Raw genomic sequence first — 26,073 nt, 5'->3', positions numbered from 1 at the left:
GCCATGCTTCATACATCAGCAAAGCTAATCTGCAGTATGCTGGCTTCCATGAAGGGAGACAAGAAACTTGTTACGATACGGCATTCAAGCAATTAGCTGAAGATATCTCTGCTGACCTGAATGGTGGGAAGGCCTTTGATATGACAATTCTTCTGAACAGATACAATCATTTTCTGCGCGGACAGGGAGTGGCAGTCGACAGCTGCACTACCCAGCGACTCAAACTTCGACTGAAGAAACACTTTGGATATGACATTGTCTTCCATAAGCCATGTGATCTTAGTAAGTCCGAGCTTTTGTTCTCAAGCTCCATATCCCTTCAAGATGTCATCAACTCTGCCTATCAGTGTAACACCGCAACAGCCACGGGTGTACCAAGAAAACAGCCCACAACAGCGATGGATGATTGCGACAGGGTGAGTCTGCTGTACCGCACTGCGAAACTCATCAAGTCGGACATCAATGAATGCCAAGGCGTATCAGTCCGACCACCTAATATCATGGATCTAACCCTGACAAAATCCAAATCTGTGATACCAGACAGTCTTTACTGGCTACTACGCTGGGTTATTGCCAAACCAGAAAAGGAAGATGAAGATGAGTTTTCAGCACCAGAATGTAGTAACTCATCAGATGAAAGACGTGTTTTGATGCTTGCTCAGGATGTTGTACACTGTGCGACTCATGCTAGAACTAACATGCCCAAGCATGTGGCCTTGGGAATTGCAGTTCGCCATATGACAAGGTCAAAACATCTCATTACCATGCTGAGCAGAATGGGCCACTGTGACTCCTACGATGATGTTGAGGCAACCGACACAAGCCTTGCACAGGCGATCCCAGCCAAGAGCGACATCTTTGGTACGGTATTGCCATCAAACATCTCCCCAGGCGTCTTTGTCCAGGTGGCAGCAGACAATAATGACATGACTGAAGAGACTCTTGATGGAAAGAGGACAACTCATGCCACTACAGTAGTCCTCTATCAACGAGGGCACTTTGGTCCAGTCCCCGAGCCGAGGGTCTATTCTCACCAGACAAAAAGGAAACGGACACTTGAATCCACTGGGATGTGCCAATCCATCAGAGAGTTCAGTGCATATGGAAAGCGGCCTGCTGTTACCAGTTTCTCCGGGAAGATACAAGCTGAGTGGTTCAAATGCTCTGAAAGCTTGCATTCAGCAGCCTGTAAGATGGATCTTGCTTGGGCATTGATAAGGATGACACCAATGAAGCTGTTTGAGGTGGAGCTCTTCGCCACAGAAAAACAAAAAGTACCCAGCTGGAGTGGCTTCAATGCTGTGGTACACTCCGGTGTTCCCGTTCGCACAAACATCGGCTACTGCCCAATGATCGATGGTTCCCCGACAGAGTTCAGCACCGTCTACACAGTTATGAAGAATGTGCAGTCCATGATGGCAAGCCTTGGCCAGAATGACAGTGTTATTACATTTGACCTTGCTATATATGTGAAGGCCAAAGAGATTCAGTGCCACCTACAAGAAGAGTTTGAAGACATGGTGATACGCATAGGAGGTTTCCACATTGCAACGAATTATCTGGCTGTGCTGGGTAAAAAAAAGACCAGATGTCAGGCATCGAGGATCTTCTGATAAAATCTGGCATGTATGGCAGTTTGACAACCTCGACCCTCCTGAAAGGGAAGTCTTATCATCATGGAGTGAGAGCCCACAAGATAGTCATGGAAGCCATGTTTCGTCTGCAGTGGCGTGCCTTCGTGAAGTGGCACTCTACGCAGGAGGGCAGTGATGTAGATGAAGATGCTGTGATGGAGCAAGTGACAGCATGCCAACTAGCTCTGGAAGAAGAAAAAGATGTCCAGAACACCATGTTGAGGATGTGTGATGCTATCACAACATTAGAATCAGAGTTCACAAGGTTCCAAACTGAGGCACGGGGCAAGTCGCAGCTGTTTGCCTACTGGAGTGATTATGTATCCATGGTACAGCTGCTCCTCCAATTCATCAAGGCAGAGAGGACTGGAAACTGGATTCTGCATCTCTCTGCTACTGCTGCAATGACCCCTCACTTCTTCGCAATGGATCGACCCAACTATGCCAGGTGGCTTCTTGTTTATCTGGCTGACATGAACCAGCTGCCTGAGACCCATCCTGCCGTCAATGAAGAGTTCATGTCTGGCAATCATACCATCAGTCGATCGCCTCAACCTTTTGCTCAAGTGTGGACTGACATGGCCCTAGAGTAGTCCATCAACCACGACAGCAAGACAAACGGTGGCATCATAGGGATCAGTCAGAGAGCAGGAGCTCTAGAACGATGGTTCCTGACATGTCATGAACGAGCAGCCATCACAACTGCAATGAAGGAGATGTGTGCCATACAGGACTCAGATCGTGTTGGTACCCACAGAGAAGCAGCACCAAAGAGGGTGGAGAGAGATGAAAGTGATGTTCAGAAGCTGCTGACCGTCATCTCGTCAGAGCTTATGACCGATCCCTTCTCCCTCGACAACGTTGATGATGGAATTTCGTCACTGATTAACATTGCCACAGGTATCAGGATGCCCCCAGATGCTGCTACACGCATGGTTAACTCCTACCAGATCGGCACAGCTCAAATTACAACATTTGTTGAACAGAGACTGAATACCAATGAAGTGACATTTTGGGATTCCCTGCCAAACCTGAAGATCAAAACATTTGCCACACTAAGCAAGAAGAAAACAGTGAAGCTGACTGATGAGAAAGTTATCACTTTTAGTGCTGACCGTGAACTCTTTGGCTGCCTTCTGATCACAGGAAAGTCAAGGGACATCAATCTGAGAGAACTCCTCAGCTACGAGTTATCAACAGTGCCATTATCCCTGGCCCATTACGATGGCAGCTTGAGGAAGACCAACAAGAGCGTACTCATTGCTGAGTTGGAGAAGAAGGTAGATGTCCATCCAAAACTGCCACAAGTCACAACCAGCCAGATGTCTATGGCCCACATCGTCGATGCAATGGCGCTGGTACAGATGACAAAGTCCGCTGGTGCTGCAAACTTCGGTGAAATGGCATTCAAGTATTACAGCCTGGTTACTGCCCCTCTACATCGGAATGGTTGTCAGTGGGTTGATGTTGTCTTCGACCGGTACTCCAACCTCTCAATCAAAGCTGGGGAGCAAGAGAAACGAGGAACATATGCAGCCTTAGAGGTGACAATCCAAGGGCCAGCCACTCCTATTCCAAAGCAGTGGATCAAATACATTGGAAATGTAGAAAACAAAGTCAACTTGTGTGCCTTCTTGGCAGACACATGGTGCCACATGGGGGTAGACACTCTGCTTGATGGTCAACACCTAGTCATCGGTGGTGGTTTCAAGAACCTGCAGAAGTCTGTGCTAGTCATCAGAGGGCACTGCGAAGAACTGGTTCCCCTCAAGTCAGATCATGAAGAGGCAGACACACGAATATTGCTACATGCAAAGCATGCCTCTCATTATCACAACAGGATTGTGATTCAATCACCTGACACAGATGTGGCTGTCCTCTGCACCACACACTACAGAAAACTCCAGTGTCGGGTGCTGTGGTTTCGGACTGGAATCAAGGATAAAACTAGGTATATTCCTATCCACAGCTTGGCACACAAACTGGGACCTGAGCTGTGTAATGCATTACTCGGCTTCCATGCACTCACTGGGTGCGATTCAAACAGTGCACTCTCAGGACTCGGCAAGAAAAAGGGTTTCAATGTCTTACTTGACAGTAAAGAGCATCAGACCAGTCTGGGACAGCTTGGAGAAGAACCCGAGCTCAGCAACAGCACTTCAGAAGCATACAAAGCCTTCATATGTGCAATGTACTCAACAACCAAGGGGGCTGGGAGGAAAGTGAACAATGTGAGATACTGGCAGTTCTGTCAAAAGGGACAAAGAAATGAAAATCTCCCCCCTACATTTGACAGCTTACAGCAACATATGAAGCGAGGAAATTACCAGGCCTATGTATGGAAGAGAGCATTGGAGCCGACACAGAGCCTTCCACCAGCAGCTGGACATGGCTGGAAAATTCAGGATGGTGCCCTGCAGCCTGTGCTCATGACCAAAGATCCAGCACCACGGGGTCTTCTGGAGCTGACTGTCTGTAACTGCAAGAACTCTCGATGTCGCCGAGCCGACTGCACATGCAGAACCAACCACATGCCATGCACAGAAGTATGTGCATGTATGGCTGAAGAAACTTGTGAAAATCCAAGAACAATCTTTGAATCCAGTGGTGAAGAAGACGCTGACTAAAAGTTACAACAGATGACGTCTTCATACTTCCATGGCGAATGCGATTCCTTGTTGCCAGACACAAATATTACAAACCGCTCTGACGAATGTGCTTCCGTGCAACCATGCACAACTATTATGATTCGCTCTCACTAATGTGCTTCTGTGTTGTCATGCACAGCTCCCAGTGTCGACCATGATAACTATTGTCATCCACTATGATGAATGAGTAGCTTCCGTGCTGCCAGAGACAACTATTATACTCGGCTTTCACTGATGTACTTCCGTGTTGCCAAAGACAACTATTATGCTCAGCTCTGATGTATGTGCTTCCGTGTTGCTATACACTAGTAATTGACGAACGCTAAAAATAACAGTTGCAGTTTTCTTTTTGCGTGCCTCTGTATGTATATGAATTTCTCCAGAACAATACTTTCTTAAGCGTTTGATTTCCAAAATGTGTACATACCAGTAGTAATTGAGAAACACCGTTCACCTTCATATGAGAACACAATTAAAAATGTCAGAAAGTTTGAATTAGTGTGATATTTTAGCTTTGGTGATGCCATGGCAAAGGCCATTTTCAAATAACTGGACATACTCTGATAGAGAATTATAATAGGAAGCCAATGATACCTCAATATTGAAAATTGGTCGAGTCGAGACAAAGATATTCATGTTTACGTTACCCCTCCCCCTAAATTTTGCTGGCCCACAGTGACCCTCTTGGTAAGTACCCTTGGTATGTATAATGGCCTGTAGAATTTTAATGATACCACAATTTGAAACCACATACTACCTGGAGGTGTTCTATAGGGTTGATTCTACCACCCTGTCAAGTCAAACCTTTTCTGTAGGGGGTGTTGAATTAATTTCCTTATTTGGCCTCTTATGAAAAATGGCTGCTGGACTAAATGATGGGCAGCAGTATGTTTTGGATGGCAGGGCACTTGTTCAACGCATTCCATGGTCTCGTGGATCTACATACAGAGACATATGCCAGCAGTACACTGATTATGTAACGAAGAAGTACGGAGATGCCATAGTCATGTTTGATGGTTATGAGAGTACCAACACGAAGGACATGACACACCAGAGACGGTCTAAAGGGAATGCTGGCACTACTGTGACATTTACAGCTGACATGCGTCTCACAATGAAGAAGGAACAGTTTCTTGCCAATAGGCAGAATAAACAGCGATTCATTTTTATGTTGAGTGAAGATCTTCAGAAGAAGAACTGTGAGACACACCATGCCTCAGGGGATGCTGATCTGATTGTACTGAAGGCCGTGGAGTCTGCTGCTGTCACCAACACTGTGTTAGTTGGTGATGACACAGACCTACTCGTCCTCCTGTGCTACCATGCAAGCTTAGAATCCCATGACCTCTTCTTTTGTCCCGATCCAAAGAAGAACACGAAGAAGCCTCGCATCTGGAACATCAAGGCTACAAAGAAAATGATTGGTACGGACATATGCAAGCACATACTGTTTCTACATGCAGTTCTTGGGTGCGACACGACATCTCGTCTTCATGGGATTGGAAAGGAGCTTCCCTCAAAAAGTTCAAAGCAAACAACACATTCCGTGACCAGGCCAAGGTTTTTGATACATATCCAGCTTCCGTATGTGATGTGGCAGATGCAGGAGAAAAAACATTGGTGATAATATACAACGGAAAGTCAACTGACACCCTGGACACCCTCTGGTATCAGCGGTACTGGGACAAGGTGGCTTGGAGCTCCTCTCACGTGCAACCACAGACGTTACCACCAACATCAGAAGCAGCAAAGTATCACAGCCGGCGCGTGTATCTGCAAGCCCAAGAATGGAAGGAATGTGCAGATGAACTTCTTCCGACAGACTGGGGTTGGCAGAAGTGTGACGAGGGTTTTGTGCCACTTCAGACATCAATAGCTCCAGCTCCTGAAAAGATGTTACGTGTCATTAGGTGCAACTGCCAGGCTGAATGTCGCACCATGAGATGCACACGCAAGAAGCACAACATTGAGTGCCCTCCAGCTTGTGGAAACTGCAGGGGCTCTGGCTGCACAAACACTCCACGTGACAATGATGAGGATGATGACGACATTGTCGAGTTCTAACTTTAATATGCTTGATTTTTCTCAACATGTATAGTAAGTTTATAATGGATGTACTTTCTGAGTTTAATGCGAATTTTCATTTTCATTTTGAAACCTTCGTCAGGCAGATGTGATTGCCCCGAGTGAAATTGTGAATTTTGTCATGTTTCAATGATTTACATAATTATATTGTATTGCCATTGACTTGATTTCATCTTGTGTCTTCAACATTTATTTTTTTTTTTTTGTCCAGGAGCCAAAATCAGTGTCAGGTAAATTAATTTTTTGGGGGGGGACAAAAAAGCTATAATTTTTTATTTTACCCTCAATACATTTCACCTTTTTTAGAATTTCTCTTGCATATCAATATACTGACCATAACTAGAAACAATTAGAATGCAGAAAAACATGTATTTACAAATTAAAATATCAATCTTTACAAATTTCTCATTTTCCCCGAAGCCGGGTGACGGCCATATTGGATTTCCATGATTTTAGGACTTTCCCCCTGGAGGATCCCTTTGGACTTTTTTTCTGTCACCGAGGACATATCCAGGAATCAAAATCTGTTGAGTTTGCTTTTGTTGCAATTTGTCGGAGGTCATCCGACATTTTGACTGTACTATTGCCCCTTCTGTGAAGGCTTATCTTGAGGAAAAAATCAACCCATGAAGGCTCTTCTTGTGATGGACAACGCTCCTGCTCATCCCCCAGGCTTGGAAGAAGATTTGGTGGGCGAATATAGCTTCATCAAGGTGAAGTTCTTTCCCCCCAATACCACTCCTCTCATCCAGCCCATGGACCAGCAAGTCATCTCAAATTTCAAGAAACTGTACACCAAGGCTATGTTCCAGAGATGCTTTGAGGTGACAAACGAGACCGAACTGACCCTCAGAGAGTTTTGGAAGGATCATTATAATATCCTCCATTGCTTCAGAATCATAGACAAAGCATGGAGGGAAGTGTCTCTGAGGATAATGAACTCTGCCTGGAAGAAACTCTGGCCTGAATGTGTTTCAGCCAGAGACTTTGAAGGCTTCGAAGAACCGCCTGTTGTGCCTGTTATTGTGTCTCTGGGCAAGTCCATTGGCTTGGAGGTGAGTGAAGAGGATGTGGAAGAGTTAGTGGAGGATCACAAAAATGAACTCACCACAGAAGAACTTCAGCACCTCCACAAGATGCAGCAAGAAGGAATGAAGACGAAATTTCTTCAGAGGAGGAAGATGGAGCTATTGGGAACATTTCCAGTGCTGAAATGAAGGAACTGTGTCCCTGTGGTCTAAAACACAGGCCATTGTCGAAAAGTGACACCCTAACAGGGCAGTGGTCAACAGGAGCATAAATTTGTTCAATGACGATGTGATTGACCACTTCAGAAAAATTCAGAAAAGTCACCAACACCAGACAACTTTGGAAAGGTGGTTCTCTAAAGCAAGCGAGCCCAGTGAGCCCCAGCCCTCTACAAGTGGTCTTAATGTTAGGGGAATGAAGAGACAAAGAGAGGAAGCACCAGAAGCACAGTTGCCTGATGTTATTATGGAAGGTGACTCACCTTCCAAGCAATAAACCCTCTCCCTCCTTCCTCCTCTCCAGCTTCCACATGCACCATTAGCACTCCTCACTAAGGTAAATGCAGTTTATTTTCATGTTGGTACACTTATTTCTTGTTTTTATTATTATTACTTGATATTTAGGTCATTTACTCATCTTATTTTACCTTAAACATGGGTAATTTCAGTTGAAAGTGTCTTGAAAGTGGGTTTTCTTGGGGTCCAGGAACGGATTCATTCACTTTCCATTATTTCTTATTGGGAAAATAGTTTTGGAATCCGAACTTTTTGCAATCCGAACAGCTTCCTGGAACGAATTAAATTCGGATTCTGGGGGCACCACTGTATATGTATGTATATATATATATATATATATATATATATATATATATATATATATATATATATATATATATATATATATATATATACATACATACATACATACATACATACATACATACATACATACATACATACATACATACATACATACATACGTATATATGTTAGAATTAACTGAATTGTGTTTTGTGCTTATGCCTGAAAAATGCCAATGAAAATCCAACTGGTGTGTATTTGCAGAGGTTGTATCAATTACAAATGTTATTGAAATTAAGGTCAAAGTTCTGCATTGATTGTTGTAAATTTAAATGAACATTATAAATGACCACAGATCTGGTCTGTTTTTCCATAGGCCTGTTGCACCATGCACTACTTCTGCAAGGTGCGATTCCGGAACAGCGCAAACCTACACATGGTGCTGCATCACATCCAGAACTGCCTTGTCAAAGACCAGGAAATGCCTGTTAAGGTGGAGGCAGCAATTGCACTCCAAGCACTAATTTGTTGCCATGATGAAGGTAAGAACATGAACTGAAGGGAAATAAAGTGATCATGGTATTGATTGCCATCATAACAACATTTTATTTTACTTCCTTTCATTTTGACCTCCAAGGTGTATTGGAAATTTGTTTTGTTCAGTGAGAATGACATTAAATTTTAGTTTATTGTTCATTGCGAGTGGAACGCTGAAAAATGTAAGATTTTGTAACATTGTAAAAGTTCAACTTTATCATTGATTGGCTCAACCCTCGGATATATTTCGATACAGGTTTTCTGTTGTATATTCAACATGGCATGCATATGCCAATCTTTAAAAATCTGTGAATGACCTTGACTGGGTATGAGTTGGGTTGGCAGCAATATTTTGCTATTGCTTAATTGTGAAAGTTTTTTACAATTCTTGTTGACAATACCTGACATAAGGTAAGAGAGAATTATGAAAAAGTGAGAACAATGAGAATGGGGTGGGGGTGGTGGGAGGGGGGAGGTTTTTTTCTTCAACAAGATTGGGCCAATGGGAATATGCCAAAAGTTGTCGGAGGTTTTGGTGTTCATCTGAGGCCAAAAAATTTGATCAGCAGTCTTTGACATGAATATGTGTAGATTCCCAAAAGCAATTTCTTATTTGAAGCCTCCGAGCCTGTTCTTCAATGGAAGATGACAAAGTGGAACTCCCCACCCTTCTGTCACACATTTGCATTTCCCATTTTATCGTACATCTAAAGAATATAGATTATAATTACGTCTTTGGTTTTGCATCAGTAATGAAGGAAAGTAACCTCAGACATCCAAATAAATACAATTGGGGCTGTTTATAAACAACTTTGTCTAAAGCCTTACTGATTAGTGCCCCCTTCCCCATCCAAATCTAACATAGTGTTACAGTTCTGCGAAACCGTCACTCCCCAAGGCAATGACACACAACATATAGTGGTTCCCGAGATAGGTATTTCATTATTATTCATTTTAGATAGCCCTTCTCTTATGTGTAATTGGTTTATGGGTCAATATGCGTTGCATGAGCTTTGGGTAGGTTTTTTTTGCCCCTTCTTTACTTATTTTGTTTTGCTGCACATGTGAACCTCTCCTTCCTTCACGCATGCATGCACACCAAAGATCAGAATAAACACGGGCAGTCATTTGCAAACGCGCTCCATTCCCGTTTGTATCGTGCGCCATTACCCAACGGACACTTCACCTCATCCTTCACCACACTCGAACCCCATCGCTACAGCATTTGAAACACCATCAAGACTCCTTTGTTATAATCATCACACCTTTGAACGATAATCCAAGCTCGCTCGTATTCACCACTGCCGCCTCAATCGCAACGACCAACCACAACCACAATGCCTCAACAACCATGCCATAACTCACCGCTCTGCTGCCGCTACAAACTCCTCAACTACAGTCACCAATGACGACTACCACTCTTCTTTGGACCAACAGGGAATGTGGGAGCGTGACGTACCATTACCGGCGATCTGACTCGGGACATTGAGGCATCCAACTCAGAATGTGACTGTGCGCTGAACTCCATTCAGCATCATATGGATAGCCCTTGCACTCTGCTCAGTTACGGCTCCCATTGGGTGTCCAGCGTGTGTTCGTAGCCGAGCACACAACCGAATATCCGGGCACAATGTTGATTGCGTAGCTCTGTCGTGTGAGGAAGCTGAGCATAATGGTGACATCTTTGTGGCTGTACCTCTGTGTGGGCAGAGCTAGCGCCAAGATAATCGTCCACCACCAATGTGGGGGGTGCTGGAAAACTCCTGCGGCTGTCCTGATTCACCTTTAGGCTCCTCCTTCGCCAAGTAACAATATAGAGCCGTGCATCCCGCACAGCAGGTTTGCTCATGGCTGGCTCCTGGTGCACCTGATTCAGTTTGGCTTGGTGAAGATGGGTGGAACGAAGCGAATGGGTCGGAACGGAGTTTATGGAGTGGAGTGCTTAGCGAGCAGGAGATTCGGGTGCCAGGCCAAACGTAGTTGTTCGAGCGAATGGCACGAAACGCATACAGACCTCCTTACACATTATTAAGCTATCTTCTCACATGTTCTTTTCTTTATTTCCATCTCGTCTCCTGTGGACACGTAAAAAGAGCATCAGCAATTACCCAGTTGCACTGATTTGCATCTGTCACTGTTTCCTCACATTATTTGCTCACCTGGAACATAGTTCCGGGGAGCTTATGCGATCGAATAGTGTCCATAGGTCAGTGAGTCAGTCCGTGAACACTTCAGTCATTATTACTTGAACCAAACACGATTTTTATGAAACTTGGCCACAAGCTTCATATCTGATGCTTGATAAAGGTGCATTGACCGCATCAAAATCAGCGCCCATTAAGGGGTTCTACGGGTGTGGGGGGAGGGGGTTGACCCCCAAAATAGGTATTTGTTGTCTCCTCTGAAACTACACACACAATGTTGATGAAACTTGACCACAACCTTCATCACCAGTGATGTACCAAAGTTTATTGACCACATCAAAATCTGCATTCTCTGAGGGGGTCTACCCCCAAAATAGGTATATGCTCTCTTCTCCGAACTATACACACAATTTCAATGAAACTTGACCACAACCTTCATCACCCGTGATGCACCTAAGTTTGTTCACGGCATCAGAAAATTCAGGGACTAAGGAGGTCTGTGGGAGGTTTGAGTTATTTTTTCCTGATCCAGGTGAGTGTCAGGACAGGCAGTCCTATGTTTAAGCTATCTTCTCACACGTTCTTTTCTTTATTTTCGTCTCGTCAACTGTGGACGCATCATCAATTATCCGGTCCACTGATTCGCATCTGTCACAGTTTCCTCTGCACATAATTTGCGTATCATTTGCACATCAATGTCCCCTCACCTCTTCCGACCATGCACCTTAAACACCCTCAGTTTTCCTCCTCCTTCCCCCTCCACAGAGACTGCGTTTGCGCAGGTCTGTCGACATCGCCTGGTAACTAAGAGTTCAAAACCACCTCGTACTTCTCCTATCTTTCTTGCTTTCTAATTTTCCTCGGGAGTGGTTCTGACGGCACCTGCTGTTGTAGTGTAAATAAGATTGTGTAAGTTTTATAATGGTGTAGCTCTGCCCTGTGTCTTTCTTTTGTATATACAGTCATGCGCCGCTTAACGACGTTCCGGGCAACGACGGATCGCATATACGACGGGTCTGCCAGCTCTGAAAATAAATAAATAAATAAATGAAAAAATATGGAGCTGAAAAATTCCTATTGCCGAGTGATGTAGCCTCGTATAAAAATAGCACATACAATTATGTACACTCCACAGAACATAATACCTCATAATGATAATAAACAACGACAGTGTGGCCCTGTTATAATGCAATCGTTGAGGTCCATAAAATGTCATCGCGAAAAAAGCAGAGTCGTGCTAAATCGGGATTCAGGGAAATCGGCTTTCAAACTGAACCAATGTTTCCACGTTTACCTTCTAGCAAGTAAATTACCTTTGAATTGAAGAATTCCACGAATAAATGGTTGTTGTTAGTCAATTAAAACACAAATTTATTTTCAGTGAAGCTTTTTATGTTGTTAAAACAATCGCACTGTTCCAAAAATATATCACAATTGACAGGTGCTCATTTATTCATTTGTAAATTATAACATCAATGCAATGATTACGATTTATAAAATCCAAACGCTATTTATTCACCTTTCTATAATCGATGCGAGAGGAGGTTGTAAGCTGCTGCTAACAACACTGATGGCCGACATGAACTGCACAAAGGTAAATCTAACGCGTCCTCTGTCTCTTGGATGTGTGTTACAATTGCCGACAGTATTCAGTACAGTAACATGCTGTACAGGTTTGTATCCAAGGAGCAATAGGCTACACCATATAGCTTAGGTGTCTAGGTTTGTGTAAGTACGGTGTTCGAAAACGAAAATGAAAAAAAAAAATGTTCGCACAACGACGATGTCGCTTAACGACGCGTTTCTCAGAACGTAACCCCGTCGTTAAGTGGCGCATGACTGTAACTGTATTTTATTTTGCCGCACCTCACTCATCCTTTATTTCACCTGCTTTAACTATTTTCTGTATTAAAACCTTTGCTTGCTTGTCGACATGCAGTACCTTTCCTCGCCCTTTTCATAATATATTGCTTTTATTGTAAATGTACCCATTTTGTGGTGTCTTTTCCCCCATTGGTCCAGCATAGTCCATACATAGTTAGCCAGGAAGTTATACCCCACCGATTGGCTCTACACGTTAGCTGGTGCGTACTTGGCAGCCTCTGCTCCGCTGCACCTGATCAGTTAAGTTAGCACAAGTACGCATCGAGGGCATGAGCCCTCTTGATACCGTCGTCCAAAGGTAAGGTAACCACGCGAAGTAGTGACACCCTGCCAGTATCTTCTTCTTCTTCTTCTTCTTTCGGCTGCTCCCGTGAGGGGTCGCCACATCGGATCATCCGTATGATCCGCATAATGATTTGGCACATGTTTTACGCCGGATGCCCTTCCTGACGCAACCCTGGTCGCCTCTTACGACACAGGGATAAGGTACACCTATGTTAACCGGGGTATACACCGGTCCAGTATACTGGTACTCATTTCACCGACCTCGGAAGGATGACAGGCTGAGTCAACCCCCTGGTGTATTAATTCAGTGGCCCAACGGGGCTTGAACTCAGGACCTCTTGGGTCCCAAGCCGCTGCCCTAACCACTGCGCCAACACCAGGCTCTGACACCCTGCCAGTATAGGCAGTACCAATCGGCGTTTGTGGTTGATTAGCAAACCGCCGAGTTATCCACGGCTGGGTAGCCTCAGGACCGGGCGTTGGGGAGGAACTGGAGCACTTCCCCTCATGGCGAACCTCGAATTTTGGTCCGTAACAATATATTTCTGTTGATTACACAATAGGAGGCAGGTTAATAAAGTGGAGTTAGCCCAGAAGCCATTAAGCACGCAGGCACCTTCTGTCTGGTTATGACAGACCCCCTTGCGAGATAGTGTCTTCGATGTGCAATTGGGAGTTTTGGAATTTATCAAGGCATGGCCATTTTATTTGGATTTACGGTTCATCTCAAAGTTGAAGTCATCCATGGTAATTGATTATGCAAATGTGTTCTCTTGCTTTCCAGCAAAGGAGGCCATGCGTCCCCATGTGCGGCAGGTACTGCAGGAGATGCTGCACATTGTCCGAGAGACTGAGAATGAAGACTTGACGAACGTCGTGCAAAATATGATTTGCAAATACGGTGATGACGTGACGCCCATCGCTGTTGAAATGACACACGACTTGGTTGGTATATTCTAATCTTGAATAATTGAGTCTGAGTGTTAGTTAAAAACACTAAGAACCACATATTTGAACATTTTCATTATTACAAGACACACACTGTGCAAGCTCGGTTTTATGCTGTGCAATAATTTTAAGTATTCATTTTCCATGTGCAGGAATTCTGATTTCTCTCCACACTTGCACCTTTCTAGGCCATGACTTTTACAAAAGTGACACAAAGTGGGGAGGATGATGAAAACTGCGATGAAAAAGCATTGACAGCTATGGGAATTCTGAGCACCATTGACACCATCCTATCTGTTGTGGACGATCATAAGGAGGTAGTTACCTTAAATCACACCAAATGTGGAGAAGATTTGGCACACTTACTTTTCAGTATGTATTATATGACAAACAGCTTTTCCATCTCTCGTGGTGCAATGTATGTTTTTCAGTTAGTCAGTGTGAAATCGAGGCGTGTAACTATGAGAACTGATTTGTAAATTGAGAAGTGGAGAGTTGTTTTAGAAGATTGGGTCAGGGTGTTTGTATCATAAATTCAGGGTGGCCATAAAGTCTGGAAGCATAGATAATATTATGTCATTCTGTTTACTATTATTATTATTACGTCTCACCAGATCTGGACCCCCTTGATTACTTTTCCTGGGGTATGGTGAAGGCGCAGGTTAATTCAGTGAAAATCAGACGCGAATCATCTGTGGCAACGCATCACGGATGCATGTGCAGGGATTGATGGAAATGCTGCATTGATGCACCGTGTTCATTGCAATTTTGCACAGCACATTGAACTGTGTGCATTTCTCATGAGGGACAACACATTGAACATGTCATTGAACATATCATGTATTGTAATGTAATGCCAATAAACCATTTATAATGTATATTCGCCTATGTTTCCAGACTTTATGGCCACCCTGTATTTAAGTATAATCACCTCACCAGCTCACATGGAACATTTGTTTGTGAATGTTATGGAAGTGCTGATTCAGCAATCCCATAGCCTGGTATCAAAAGGTATTCTTGTATTTTTGTTTTCAGCATTTTACAAATTTTATGAACTGAAAACTTCTTTCATGTTCTTTTAACAACAATTTAATCCCTTTTGGGTAACAATAAACTTTAATGGAAATTTCAACCTAATTGTGAATAAAGCAACTTTAAATCAATTTGATAAATAAATCACAAGTACATGTCAGGCCATGGATTTGCTCGTTAGTTTCTTGCATGAGGGGAAGTCAAAATATTGAGCACTTGTCAAGATGTTTCTCAGCCAAACTCAACTTTTAATCCGGTGGCATTAATAAACAGCTGCTACTGCAAAAATATAATGACATGAACTGACTCTTGAAGAAAAGAATGAACATCGATGCTGAGTTATTACTGACACAGGACCGTTTCTTCATTGTTAAAGAAAATATTTCTGGGCCCTCACAAATCTGTTTGTTTAATCATGTACCTTTTGAGATCCACTTGAAGTTGTGGGAATTCAAAGCATGATTTTGACTTTGAATGATAATGTCGTGAAAGGCTTTTGTTTATTGTTACCATTTGGGTCAGCGATATACAGTTTATATAGAAAGTCTACACCCGCTTTCAAATTTTTCACCTTTTGTTGCCTTGTAGCTTGGAATTAAATTACATTAGATTGAACTTTTTCCACCTTTATTTACACATCATAAACCGACAACTTCCAAGTGAAAAACAAATTCTACAAATTTCAGAAAATTTATTAAAAATACAAAACTACAATATATTGGTTGGATAAGTAAGTGTCCACCCCCATTATAATAGCAATTGCAAGTTCACTCAGGTGTAACCAATCACCTTAAATGAAAAATAAAATAAAATATTTTTTTTTTCAAAATCACACACAGTTAATTGACCTCCATCTGTGTTAAATTGTCGTGATTCGTATTATTTCACAATAGAATCAGCTACTCCTGTAGGTTTCCTCTGCTGGGTAGTGCATTTTACAGCAAAGACTCAACCATGAACACCAAGGAGCTTTCAAAAGACCTCCGGAATAAAGTTGTGGAAAGGCACAGATCAGGGGATGGGTATAAATAACATTTCAAAGGCATTGAATATCCCTTGGAGCACAGTCAAGACGATTATGAAGAAGTGGAAGGCATATGGTACCACAAAGACCCTGCCAAGATCAGGACGTCACTCCAAACTGGATGACCAAGCAAGGAGGAGACTGATCAGAGAGGCTACCAAGAGGCCAATGGCAACTTTGAAAGAGTTGCAGGTCCTTATGGGAAAGACTGGTCACTGTGTGCATGTGACAACAACATCCCAATCACTCCACAAGTCTGGCCTGTATGGCAGGGTGGCAAGAAGGAAGCCATTACTCAAAAAAGCCCACATTGAGTCCCGTTTGAGGTATGCAAAAAACTACTCCAGAAATTCTGAAGCCATGTGGTAAAAAGTTTCGTGGTCTGACAAAACCAAGATGGAACTTCTTGACCTAAATGCAAAACGTGACGCTTGGTGCAAACCCAACACAGCACACCACCCAAAGAACACCACCCCAACTGTGAAGCATGCTGGTGGCAGCATCCTGTTATGGGGATGTTTCTGGGACTGGGGCACTTGTCATGATAGAAGGGAAAATGGATGGAGCAATACAGAAAAATCCAAGAGGAAAAACCTGCTGCCCTCTGCAAGAAAGCTGAAATTGTGATGGAAGTTCACCTTGCAGCATGACAATGATCCGAAGCACACAACCAAAGCTACACTGGAGTGGTTAAGGAACAAAAAGATAAATGTCCTTGAGTGGCCCAGTCAGAGGCCGACCTAAATCCAATCAAAAATCTGTGGCATGACTTAAAGATTGCTGTCCATCTATGCTTCCCATGCAACTTGACTGAGCTTGAACAGTTTTGTGCAGAAGAATGGGCAAATATTGCCCAATCAAGTTGTGCAAAGTTGGTGCAGACCTATCCCAACAGATTCACAGCTGCAATTGCTGTCAAAGGTCCTTTCACCAAGTATTAACTCAGGGAGGTGGACACTTACTTATCCAACCAAGTTATTCTAGTTTTGTATTTTTAATTAATTTTCTGAAATTTGTAGAATTTGTTTTTCACTTGGAAGTTGTGGGTTACGATGTGTAAATAAAGGTGGGGAAAAGTCTCATTTAATGCAATTTAATTCCAGGCTATAAGGCAACAAAAGGTGAAAAATTTGAAAGAGGTTGTACACTTTCTACAGGGACTGAACTGTATTTTCTTCTATTTAAACCGTACTTTTTTATTGGCAAAAATGGTACAAGTTGGGGGTGCGGTTTATACACGGGTATAGAAAAAGAATCGGTCTTAAAACGATTAATGCTGAATTTCAATTATATTCCAAGAACTGCTGTTAAGGTAAATTCTGCCGTTTAAATTTTGAAAATCGGTTCAGATTAAGATTTTGGGGAAATTAAATAAGTCAGGCTCGGAAACATCAAGAGACACCCGGAGTTTGGGTGCTTGGAGTATAAAGAGCCTCACGGCTCTGAAAACGCCACTAAACACAAAATATGAACACCTGGTCTCACATCAAAATAAGAATTATTCACAATAGCTAGTCCAATAACGGAGCACCCACCTCAATAAGCTTGCGTGGAAAGCTTCCCTCGTATGTCGTGTTCAAGAGGAAGTCACTGCCCAAAGACAAGTTTCCAGCTAGCATCATTGTTCGTGCATCGCAGAAGGGGTGGATAGACAAGGGACTTGTAGCGATGACTACCTTTTTACATGCATCATTTACCACATGAACATCCGATGCAGGCAGAATTAATCCACCAAGCCTGTTTCTTACATGATGGCGCTCTGCTAGGAAATGCTGCATAGTGGGGCGTGGTTTAAAACTAGAAACAACCAATCAACCCTGAGTACTTTTCTGTACGAGGGCAGGAAATAGATTTAAAAGAAAGAAGAAGAATCTCACGAGAGCGAAGAGCCACGTGGGACGGTGAAGCTTTTAGTAAAGTACCAGTGCTGCTCGGTTCTTTTGGCTTCCTTTGGTTGTCTTCGTTCTTCCTTTTTCTTCATTTTTCTTCGTTTCAATCAGCAGTTCCTAACTTGCTTCCCACAGATTACTTGCGTCAACCAGACAAACTTTCTTACTTTGCAGGCCTTTGTATTTGACCCAGGTTTCAAGGAACATTAGCTGCATATCGGTGGAACCACCACAGACAAACTTTCCTATTTCCCGGACTTGTTATTTTCATCAGTTGAAAATCAACATTTGGTGATGTGTTTCCCACCGAGATTTTCGACCCAGATTCCAAGAAGCATTGGCCACATACGTCTTGGTTGAACTCCCCCCCCTTATTCCCATCACTACGTTGGCTGAGCATTACGGAGACTGGGAGACTGCCGGCGTTCATCGGGAGGATGAGAAAGGTCGACCTTCCGATGATCTGCGACTGTATCTTCAAGGTGTGGGAGGAGATGCTGTCCGACATCATCGAGCGAGCATTTGTGAAATGCTGCATCTCCAACAAAATTGATGGCACAGAGGACTGCATCATTTGGGAGGATGAGGCTGCAAATGACGGGGACTTGTTCTTCCCTGATTTGAAAAGGAGTTACGTGCCATCTTTGACGAGGAAAGCATCGATGAGGATTTCCTCAGATTTAGCTGAAAAGCTTCATCAAACCCAAACGGCCCTTTTCAGGGCCACAAATCCACAAGAAATATGTATGATACTGGTATGAATCCCTTTTCTTCCTTTTTCTAGTCACAAAAAAATCCTCTTTATAATCTTTTAAAAATAAGAGAGAAAAATAAAAACTTCTTGGTATCTTCTCCTCTGTCTTCAATTTCTTGAAAATGAGAACAAGACTATTAGATGAAATTCAGCGGACATGCGAGTAAGCATGTTGATACCTCCATCACTGTTCCATACAAAGTTAATGGATAAACATACTTAGATCTCGATCAGAAAAATAAAATGATCAATATCTTCATTTCCTTTGAAGATGAAAAACATGGGTGCAGGGTTTATACACCAGAAAATACGTGTATGAAGTTGAGTAAATTTTGTGATTCAATGTGTGACCTATGTTTTTTTAATTATTCTTATCTGTTTACAGATCACACAACAACTGGAAGGCATCTGCCTTCAAGTAATTTGCACAGTACTTCAACAGCATGCCATTGGTATAATGACTTTTTTTCTGCTTTGTATTTCTACCTTAATCTACTTTCATAATGGTCTATCTGTCATTCTCATCGGGCTGTATTTGCTCACTTGTGTGTGAATATGATGTAAAATTAGGGGCTGGCTGTCCTTGTATTGATGTCAACTCAGTTATGTTTGATCTCAATTAAAGGTCACATATGGGAGAAAGAGACAAGTAGAAGAGAGAAAACATCAGATGCTTCTAATTCGAGTTGTCATCCGCAAAATGATTTTGAAAGGGCAGATCATCTTTGATCTTTTTAACCCAAATCTAATGGGTTTTAACCCAAAGTTCATCGATGGATGACAGTCCATACTTGTGCCAAATTTGTTTGGAATCCCTTCAGTGGTTCACAAGTTATCATTACCAAAATCCCGATGACGGACAGATACACGCGTGGACAGACAGCCAGATGGACAACTCAAAAACTTAATGCTTCCAGCCTTCGGCTGCGGAGGCCTAAAATACATGCATATAGTGTATTTCATCTGCTTTTGATTTGAAGCCTGCTGTGCCTTTTCTCAGAATTCTACGAGGAGATCTTATCTTTGGCATACAGTCTAACCTGCCAAGTGGTTTCATCGCACATGTGGCAACTTTTACCTGTCATCTATGATGTTTTTCAACAAAATGGACTTGAAAATTTTGCAGGTATTGGAATAATCATTGTCAACTTTTTTGTGTCAATTTTAATGTTCCATCACTGATTACAGTGTTTCAGATAAACAGTTTGACCATGATAGTGTGTGTTGCCCACATGATGATTACCAGACAAACGTTTCTGTACTTTTCTTCCCTTTTTTTTTTTCCTTCTCATTCTTTGTTTTTTCCTTCTCATTATTCTTTGTTTTCCCATTTGTATAAACTTTATAATCAAGTGAGTTCATCAAGTCTATGTTTTCTATCATCCTCATTTTTCACATCCAACATTTTAATGAAATAACTTGAACCTTGATATCCATCTTTCATAAGAAGAAACTAATGACTGTCTTCTGTGTCTGAGTCAAAGGAATTAATTTAACATTTGGTCCAGCAGAACTCAAAAACGTCAATTCATCCTATTTCGACATTCATTGTGGGATGAGACCCGCTACACTTTTTTGAATTTGTTGAATATTATTCATAAAAGCCTCAACAAGAAATCTAAAGGTCGACTTACCTTTTTGCAGTTGTAATATTTCATCATATTCTGATTCCCCTAATCCTTGCTTCATCAGTTGACGAAAGTCTTTCAGCATCTGAAGATTTTTAGGGATATATTCTATTATAGGAATTGTCGATATAGGTGCTTCTATTGTTTTTTGCTGTGATGAGCTTTTTTAAAGTGGTTAATTTTTTTTTAATCTGGTTTTCATTCATATGCTTCTTCACCCATTAGTGTTTGTCTCCATTTCTTCTTTGCCTTCCTGTTATTTTATAACTTTTGAAACTAACCACTGATGTTACTTGAACCTTGCTCATTCTTTGGCATCCATTTATTTAATGAAAAATACAATTTAATATCTCATCTTTGTTGGGCTTCACAACAACGTAATTGTACTTATGCTTTGTATATAGCATACAACTTTCAAGTTAATTTTTGTAACATAATGAAGAAGAGTTGTCTTCTCAGAAATTAAATATATGTGTTGACTTTAACCTGAATAAAATAGATGTATTAGCATTATTTATTAGTGACCAGGGAGTTCAAAGTATGATTGTGAAAGAACAATACAATTAAGAGGAATGCTTCCCTCAGGTCTCGTTGTTATCCATAACTTATTTTATTTCTCATTAACACAATAATCAAAGGTAATAAGGTTATTTTTGATGTATCCAAATTTTGGGGTTGAGGTATATCATCGGTATTATCCTTACTTATGGAAATACAGTAATACCCCGGTTTATGTCTCCCCTTTTTGTCGTTTCGCAAATACGTCGTCACTTTCTTAACACCACTTCTCTTGATATTCGTTGTTTCAACTCGCATTTATGGCATTTCAAAAGCCATACCTTTTATTCTTGTGAGTTTTCAGAACTTACTGGACTGATAAAGATACAAGAAAATCCTACTAAAGTACCAAATTGGGAGATCGCAAAATCGGCAAAAACTACTATACGTTGCTTCGCACATCAAGAAGTGTGTGTGTGTGTGTGTGTGTGTGTGTGTGTGTGTGTGTGTGTGTGTGTGTGTGTGTGTGTGTGTGTGTGTGTGTGTGTGTGCGTGCGTGCGTGCGTGCGTGCGTGCGTGCGTGCGTGCGTGCGTGCGTGCGTGCGTGCGTGCGTGCGCGCGCGCGCCGTAAAGCTCATTATAACCGCTCACTGACTCACTGACTGATACTAATGCTTGGTACCTTCCGGGTGATGTAAAACGCTGAAAATTTTGTGTGCCGATGGACATCGAAGCCGATACACCAGGAAAAAATCACAGAAACGTTCGAAAGTGAAAATATCGAAATAAATGAAAATATCTGAAAAATAAGTGGTTCGTTATTGCTAACAGTTTGTTATTGCTTACAATTTGCAAGCATACCCCACTAGAAAAGAAATGTACTGAACTGTATATTGACTAGGAGGCATTGTAAAAACATTGGGAGTGAAATCAGATGTTATTAGTGGGGCAAATAACAGCAATTTTTGAGAGGAATCGTGCAAATGATAATACAAGCATCAAATTTGGCACATTTATTCTCCAGGGGATCCTAATCAAATCTGCCTGATTGGCCATGTGAAAATCCAAATTTTGAAAAATTTAAAATAAAATAAAAAACTTCAAAAAACTCAAGATCACGAATCGATGTTGGATGCTGGCTGAGATTGGTGAATGTTTCAGAAACATTAAAGACGTTCCAAGTCTGCCATGCAGTTTTCTTCCCTTTACCACGGAAGGCAGACACGACGTCACATCCAGTGAACGCATGGAAGTATGGGATCCCTCTAGCTTTCTCAGGCCCTATTGCAGAAACTACCTCATGGACTGGAATCCATCGTGCCTTGGCTCCTTGGCCAAAGGCAATCCACATGTTCTCAAGACCTAGTTCCTGTAAGGATGGCAGTACAGATATTGCTATGACTAGTACGTCCGTGTCATTAGCCTTAATGATAATGGACTTGCTACCAACCGTCGTTACATCCCTGGCATGTACAAATATTCGAGTGTCAGCTTCTTCATGCCAACATGGAGACACAGCATCCAGTGACTTCCTTGTGTTGCTAATGGAATCTTCTCCTTTTGTGACAATGACTGTGCTTGTCGACTGTGCTTCACACATCTTTTCCGCAAGGAAGTGAAACAGCTCAGTCTTGTTGCTGTCATCTTGAAGAAAGCTTCTCCAGTTACTTGGGGTCTTACTGGTTCCTGTCACTCTTCTTCTGATTCCTTGCCCCCTTTTTGACCTTGCCTCGGACTTCAGACTTGACTTCTTGTACACATCAAACACTACGTGCACCCTCTCGTACCTGGCACCATAAGATTCCACCTTTGGGATGATGTCTTCTTTAGCTGAGCCATCGATGTTGACTGCATCTCCCCTTGGTTCTTTGTCTGGGATGTTCACTTGCGCTTCAAGAATTTCAGCCAGCTGTGACTTCAAATTATTATTATTATTTTTTTTTTTTCAAACTTTTCAAAATTTGGATTTTCAAATGGCCAATCGGACAGATTTTATCAGAAAGCCCTGCAGAAGAGAAATGCCAAATTTCATGCTTGTATCATAATTTGCACGATTTTTCTACTATCTACTACACTATTATTTGGCGAATGGATGCTGGTGGATGTGCTCTTGATGTCACCGGGTTAAGTTTGCCTCCGATCTATAAATATACTAACGTTTATTGAAGAAGGAGGAAGACGAAGATTTACCGTCAACTTCGACCACTTCGGAAGAGGTTTATTTTTATTAAAATGGGTCTGGTAATTATTTCTTTATTTATATGTATGTTCACTTCAATATTACTGTCATTACTCAAAAAAGGGTAACACCATAGATAAAAAGTGAAATATAATATCTGAAGTGGTAACGTTTGGAAGGCATCCCCAGCTTCTTCCATTAATTATTTTGAGAAAAACTGCTTTGATTTTAATTGTTTTGTCACACTATTCAGAAATGTCCCCAACGTAAACCGGGATCTCACAGAAATGGGTTTGGAGTAGTTTTTTATTCGTTTTTCAAACGTTTTTGAGTATGGTAGAATAGCTCCATTACATCTTCAATATTGTAATTGTCTAATTGGTTTTGAGTTTAAAATAAACCGATAATGTCCTCTTTTCGAAGCCCTGTGTTAAAACCTTGAGGACAGTTGATAAATAATCAAGTTGAAAACGTAACTTATTGAAGGTTGTTTAAATTTTTATAATCTAAAAAGTTAGGAGTTTGGAGCATCTTTAAAAGCAAACCAGTTTTTCCATATATGCTTGAACCAACTATGAGGCATCTCGGTGAATTTGGTATAATTTTTTGGTTACGAAATTTTATTTTATCCAGACAGGTTAAAAAAAAACAACAGAGAAAAAAAAACATTACTTTTTTTTTGGTGGTGGTGGTCGTATGGCAGCTTAGCTGCCGGGGTAGCTATCATTTATTGAAGCACGACTGTCGCTGATGCAGTGCCCCTCTACCAGTACACACACTGGAACTGGTACTCATTTCACCGACCTCGGAAGGATGACAGGCTGAGTCAACCCCCGGGTGTATTAATTCAGCGGCTGACGGGGCTTGAACTCAGGACCGTAGGATCCCAAGCCGCCACCCTAACCACTGAGCCAACACTAGGCTTAAATTTTTTTTTTTTTTTTTTAAATGAAATGTCATCCTTTAATTTTTTTGGAAACATTATCCCTTATCCTAAGTTTAGGTTTATTTTTTAAATAATCCATTATTTTATTTATATAATACCTTCTACTGATATTTCCCCAAAAATGACAATCATGAATAACATATAACATTAATCTATGAAATATTTCCTTAGTTTTATCAATCTGTTCCATGATGAAAAAGTAGCGTCATCAGAATAAGTTGCATTCTTCTCTCATTAAATTAGTGATGTAATTCATCACTTTTTATATCTTTTCATCTGATCATTGACAATATATTCACAGAATATACATTGTTCATGAGATTTTCTCTGTATTTAATCCCGTCCGTGAGCACTTTCAACACACTCAAATTGATTTTCTTCTCCCTCGAGAAGAAATTTTAGGTAATTTCAATATTTGTTCCCAAGATCTAGCAAGTCTCATGTCTTGTTTGTCTATTTCTTACATTTTCTGGTGTCTTACCAAATACAGTATTATTCATTCATTTAGAAAAGTCTTTCTCAAAATCAGTTTCTGTTTCTGTTCTGTTCTTGCTTCATCATTTCGTAAATTTCACAAATTTTAATGGTATCTCATGGTTGTATTGAAATAAATAGAATCTTTTAACCAATGACTTAGATTAAACTTTAAAATTCAGTGAACTTCTTTTCTCAGTGCATGTGATATATATTTTCACAGGTTTGTTTGATGTAAAACAGAATTACCTCTGCCACCGAAGGGGATGGAGGTTATGTTTTCACCCTTTTTTTCTTTTTCTGTTTTTTGGATACCAAGTCGAGGCTCATGTAAGAATGAATACACAGAAACATATAACAAGGCAGGAGACTAAAGGGGTGGGAGAGGGAAGCACAAAATAGTGGGGAACAGAGACAATAGATCTGTGGAAGGGAGAGGGATGGAGTGGGGTACACGGGGTAAACAAGATGGTACGACAGGGACTTTCAGGAAAGAAAACAGGGAATTTGTAGGAGGTGGGTTTGGGGTGGATTAACGGGGGTAGAAAAGATCATGGTTTTGGATGGGGGAAGATAAGAGGTGGTGGTGAACAGCTGTTTTGAAGACCTGGAGGGAGGAATGGGATTGAAGAGAGTGTGAGAGTTTGTTCCAGAAGTGGGGAAAAAGAGGAATGAAGGAGTGAAGGTGAGCAGTGTTTCTTGATTTTAGCTGTTTCACCAGAAGGGGTTTTTTGGCAGACCTTGAGTGCCCTGAGGAAATATAGGGGGGACAGATCACAGACAGAGCAGGGGTGGGGGAGGGGGGGGCAAGGCCAGAGAGGAGACGGTGGAAAACAGAAAGACCTCCTCCCCATCCGACCCTCTCCCCAAGCACTTCTACAATCTGTCACAAAAATAAAAATCCTTGTCTGTCTGTTTGTTTGTTTGTTTGTTTGTCTATGATCAGGATATCTCAAAAAGTTAAGGACGGATTCAGACAAAATTTGGTGGACAAGATTGGGTGTGTGACAAGGATGAATTGATAAGATTTTGGTGAATATCCAGCAATCCAGATACTTGAATTATTTGATTCTTCACCATTGAGTGATCGGGCCAAAAACTATATATGTATCACGATATTTCAAAACGTTATTGATGGATTTGGACAAAACTTGGTGGATGGATTGGGTATCTGGCAAGAATGAATAAATTCGATTTTAGTGAACTCTGGACCTGGATACGGGAATTTTCAGCTTCTTTTAAAAGCTTTGTGAACCATTTTAGGTAACAACCCTTATCTCGCACAGCCGATATACTTTATGGTGCCTCGAACACCACCGTTTCCTGGGATTTCTGTGTATGCATTCTGAGCATTCTGGGGTGGAATGCAGCATTTTGAAAGTCGGTATTGAGAGATGTGGCCAAAAAAAAATATAGCATGATATTTCAAAAAGTTATGGACAGATTATGACAAAATTTGTTTGTTGCTTGCAAAGTCGAAGATTCGCAAGTATGTTGGTTGGCCTGGTCTGTGATTCTTTGTTTGTCTGTCTGTCTGTTTGTATGTAATTTGCCGACAGGTCACAATTTTAATCCGATCTTCACAAAATGGTAGAGTTGGTCATAAGCAAGAAGTCAATTGATTTTGAGGTCAAAAGGTCAACATTGGCCATACA

The 26,073-nt window shown here is 41.6% G+C and overlaps 1 protein-coding gene across 2 annotated transcripts in view; it reads left to right on the top strand.

The window, feature by feature from the left end:
• LOC147024348 (importin-7-like) overlaps window positions 1-26,073 on the top strand; it is a 138,341-nt gene that overhangs the window by 80,205 nt on the left and 32,063 nt on the right. For both annotated transcript variants that reach the window (XM_085884175.1, XM_085884176.1), the window contains 5 exons: window positions 8,573-8,738; window positions 13,831-13,991; window positions 14,183-14,311; window positions 19,079-19,145; window positions 19,694-19,819. In XM_085884175.1, coding sequence (XP_085740301.1) covers window positions 8,573-8,738; window positions 13,831-13,991; window positions 14,183-14,311; window positions 19,079-19,145; window positions 19,694-19,819 — 649 coding nt within the window. The remainder of the gene's footprint in view (window positions 1-8,572; window positions 8,739-13,830; window positions 13,992-14,182; window positions 14,312-19,078; window positions 19,146-19,693; window positions 19,820-26,073) is intronic.

Source organism: Eptatretus burgeri, chromosome 6, assembly GCF_056783735.1.
Source record: "Eptatretus burgeri isolate ZD-2024b chromosome 6, Ebu_testis_v1, whole genome shotgun sequence".
NCBI classification, from domain to species: Eukaryota; Metazoa; Chordata; class Myxini; order Myxiniformes; family Myxinidae; genus Eptatretus; species Eptatretus burgeri.
The sequence above is the reverse complement of the archived record's forward strand: the minus strand, read 5'-3'. Positions and strand labels throughout refer to the sequence as shown.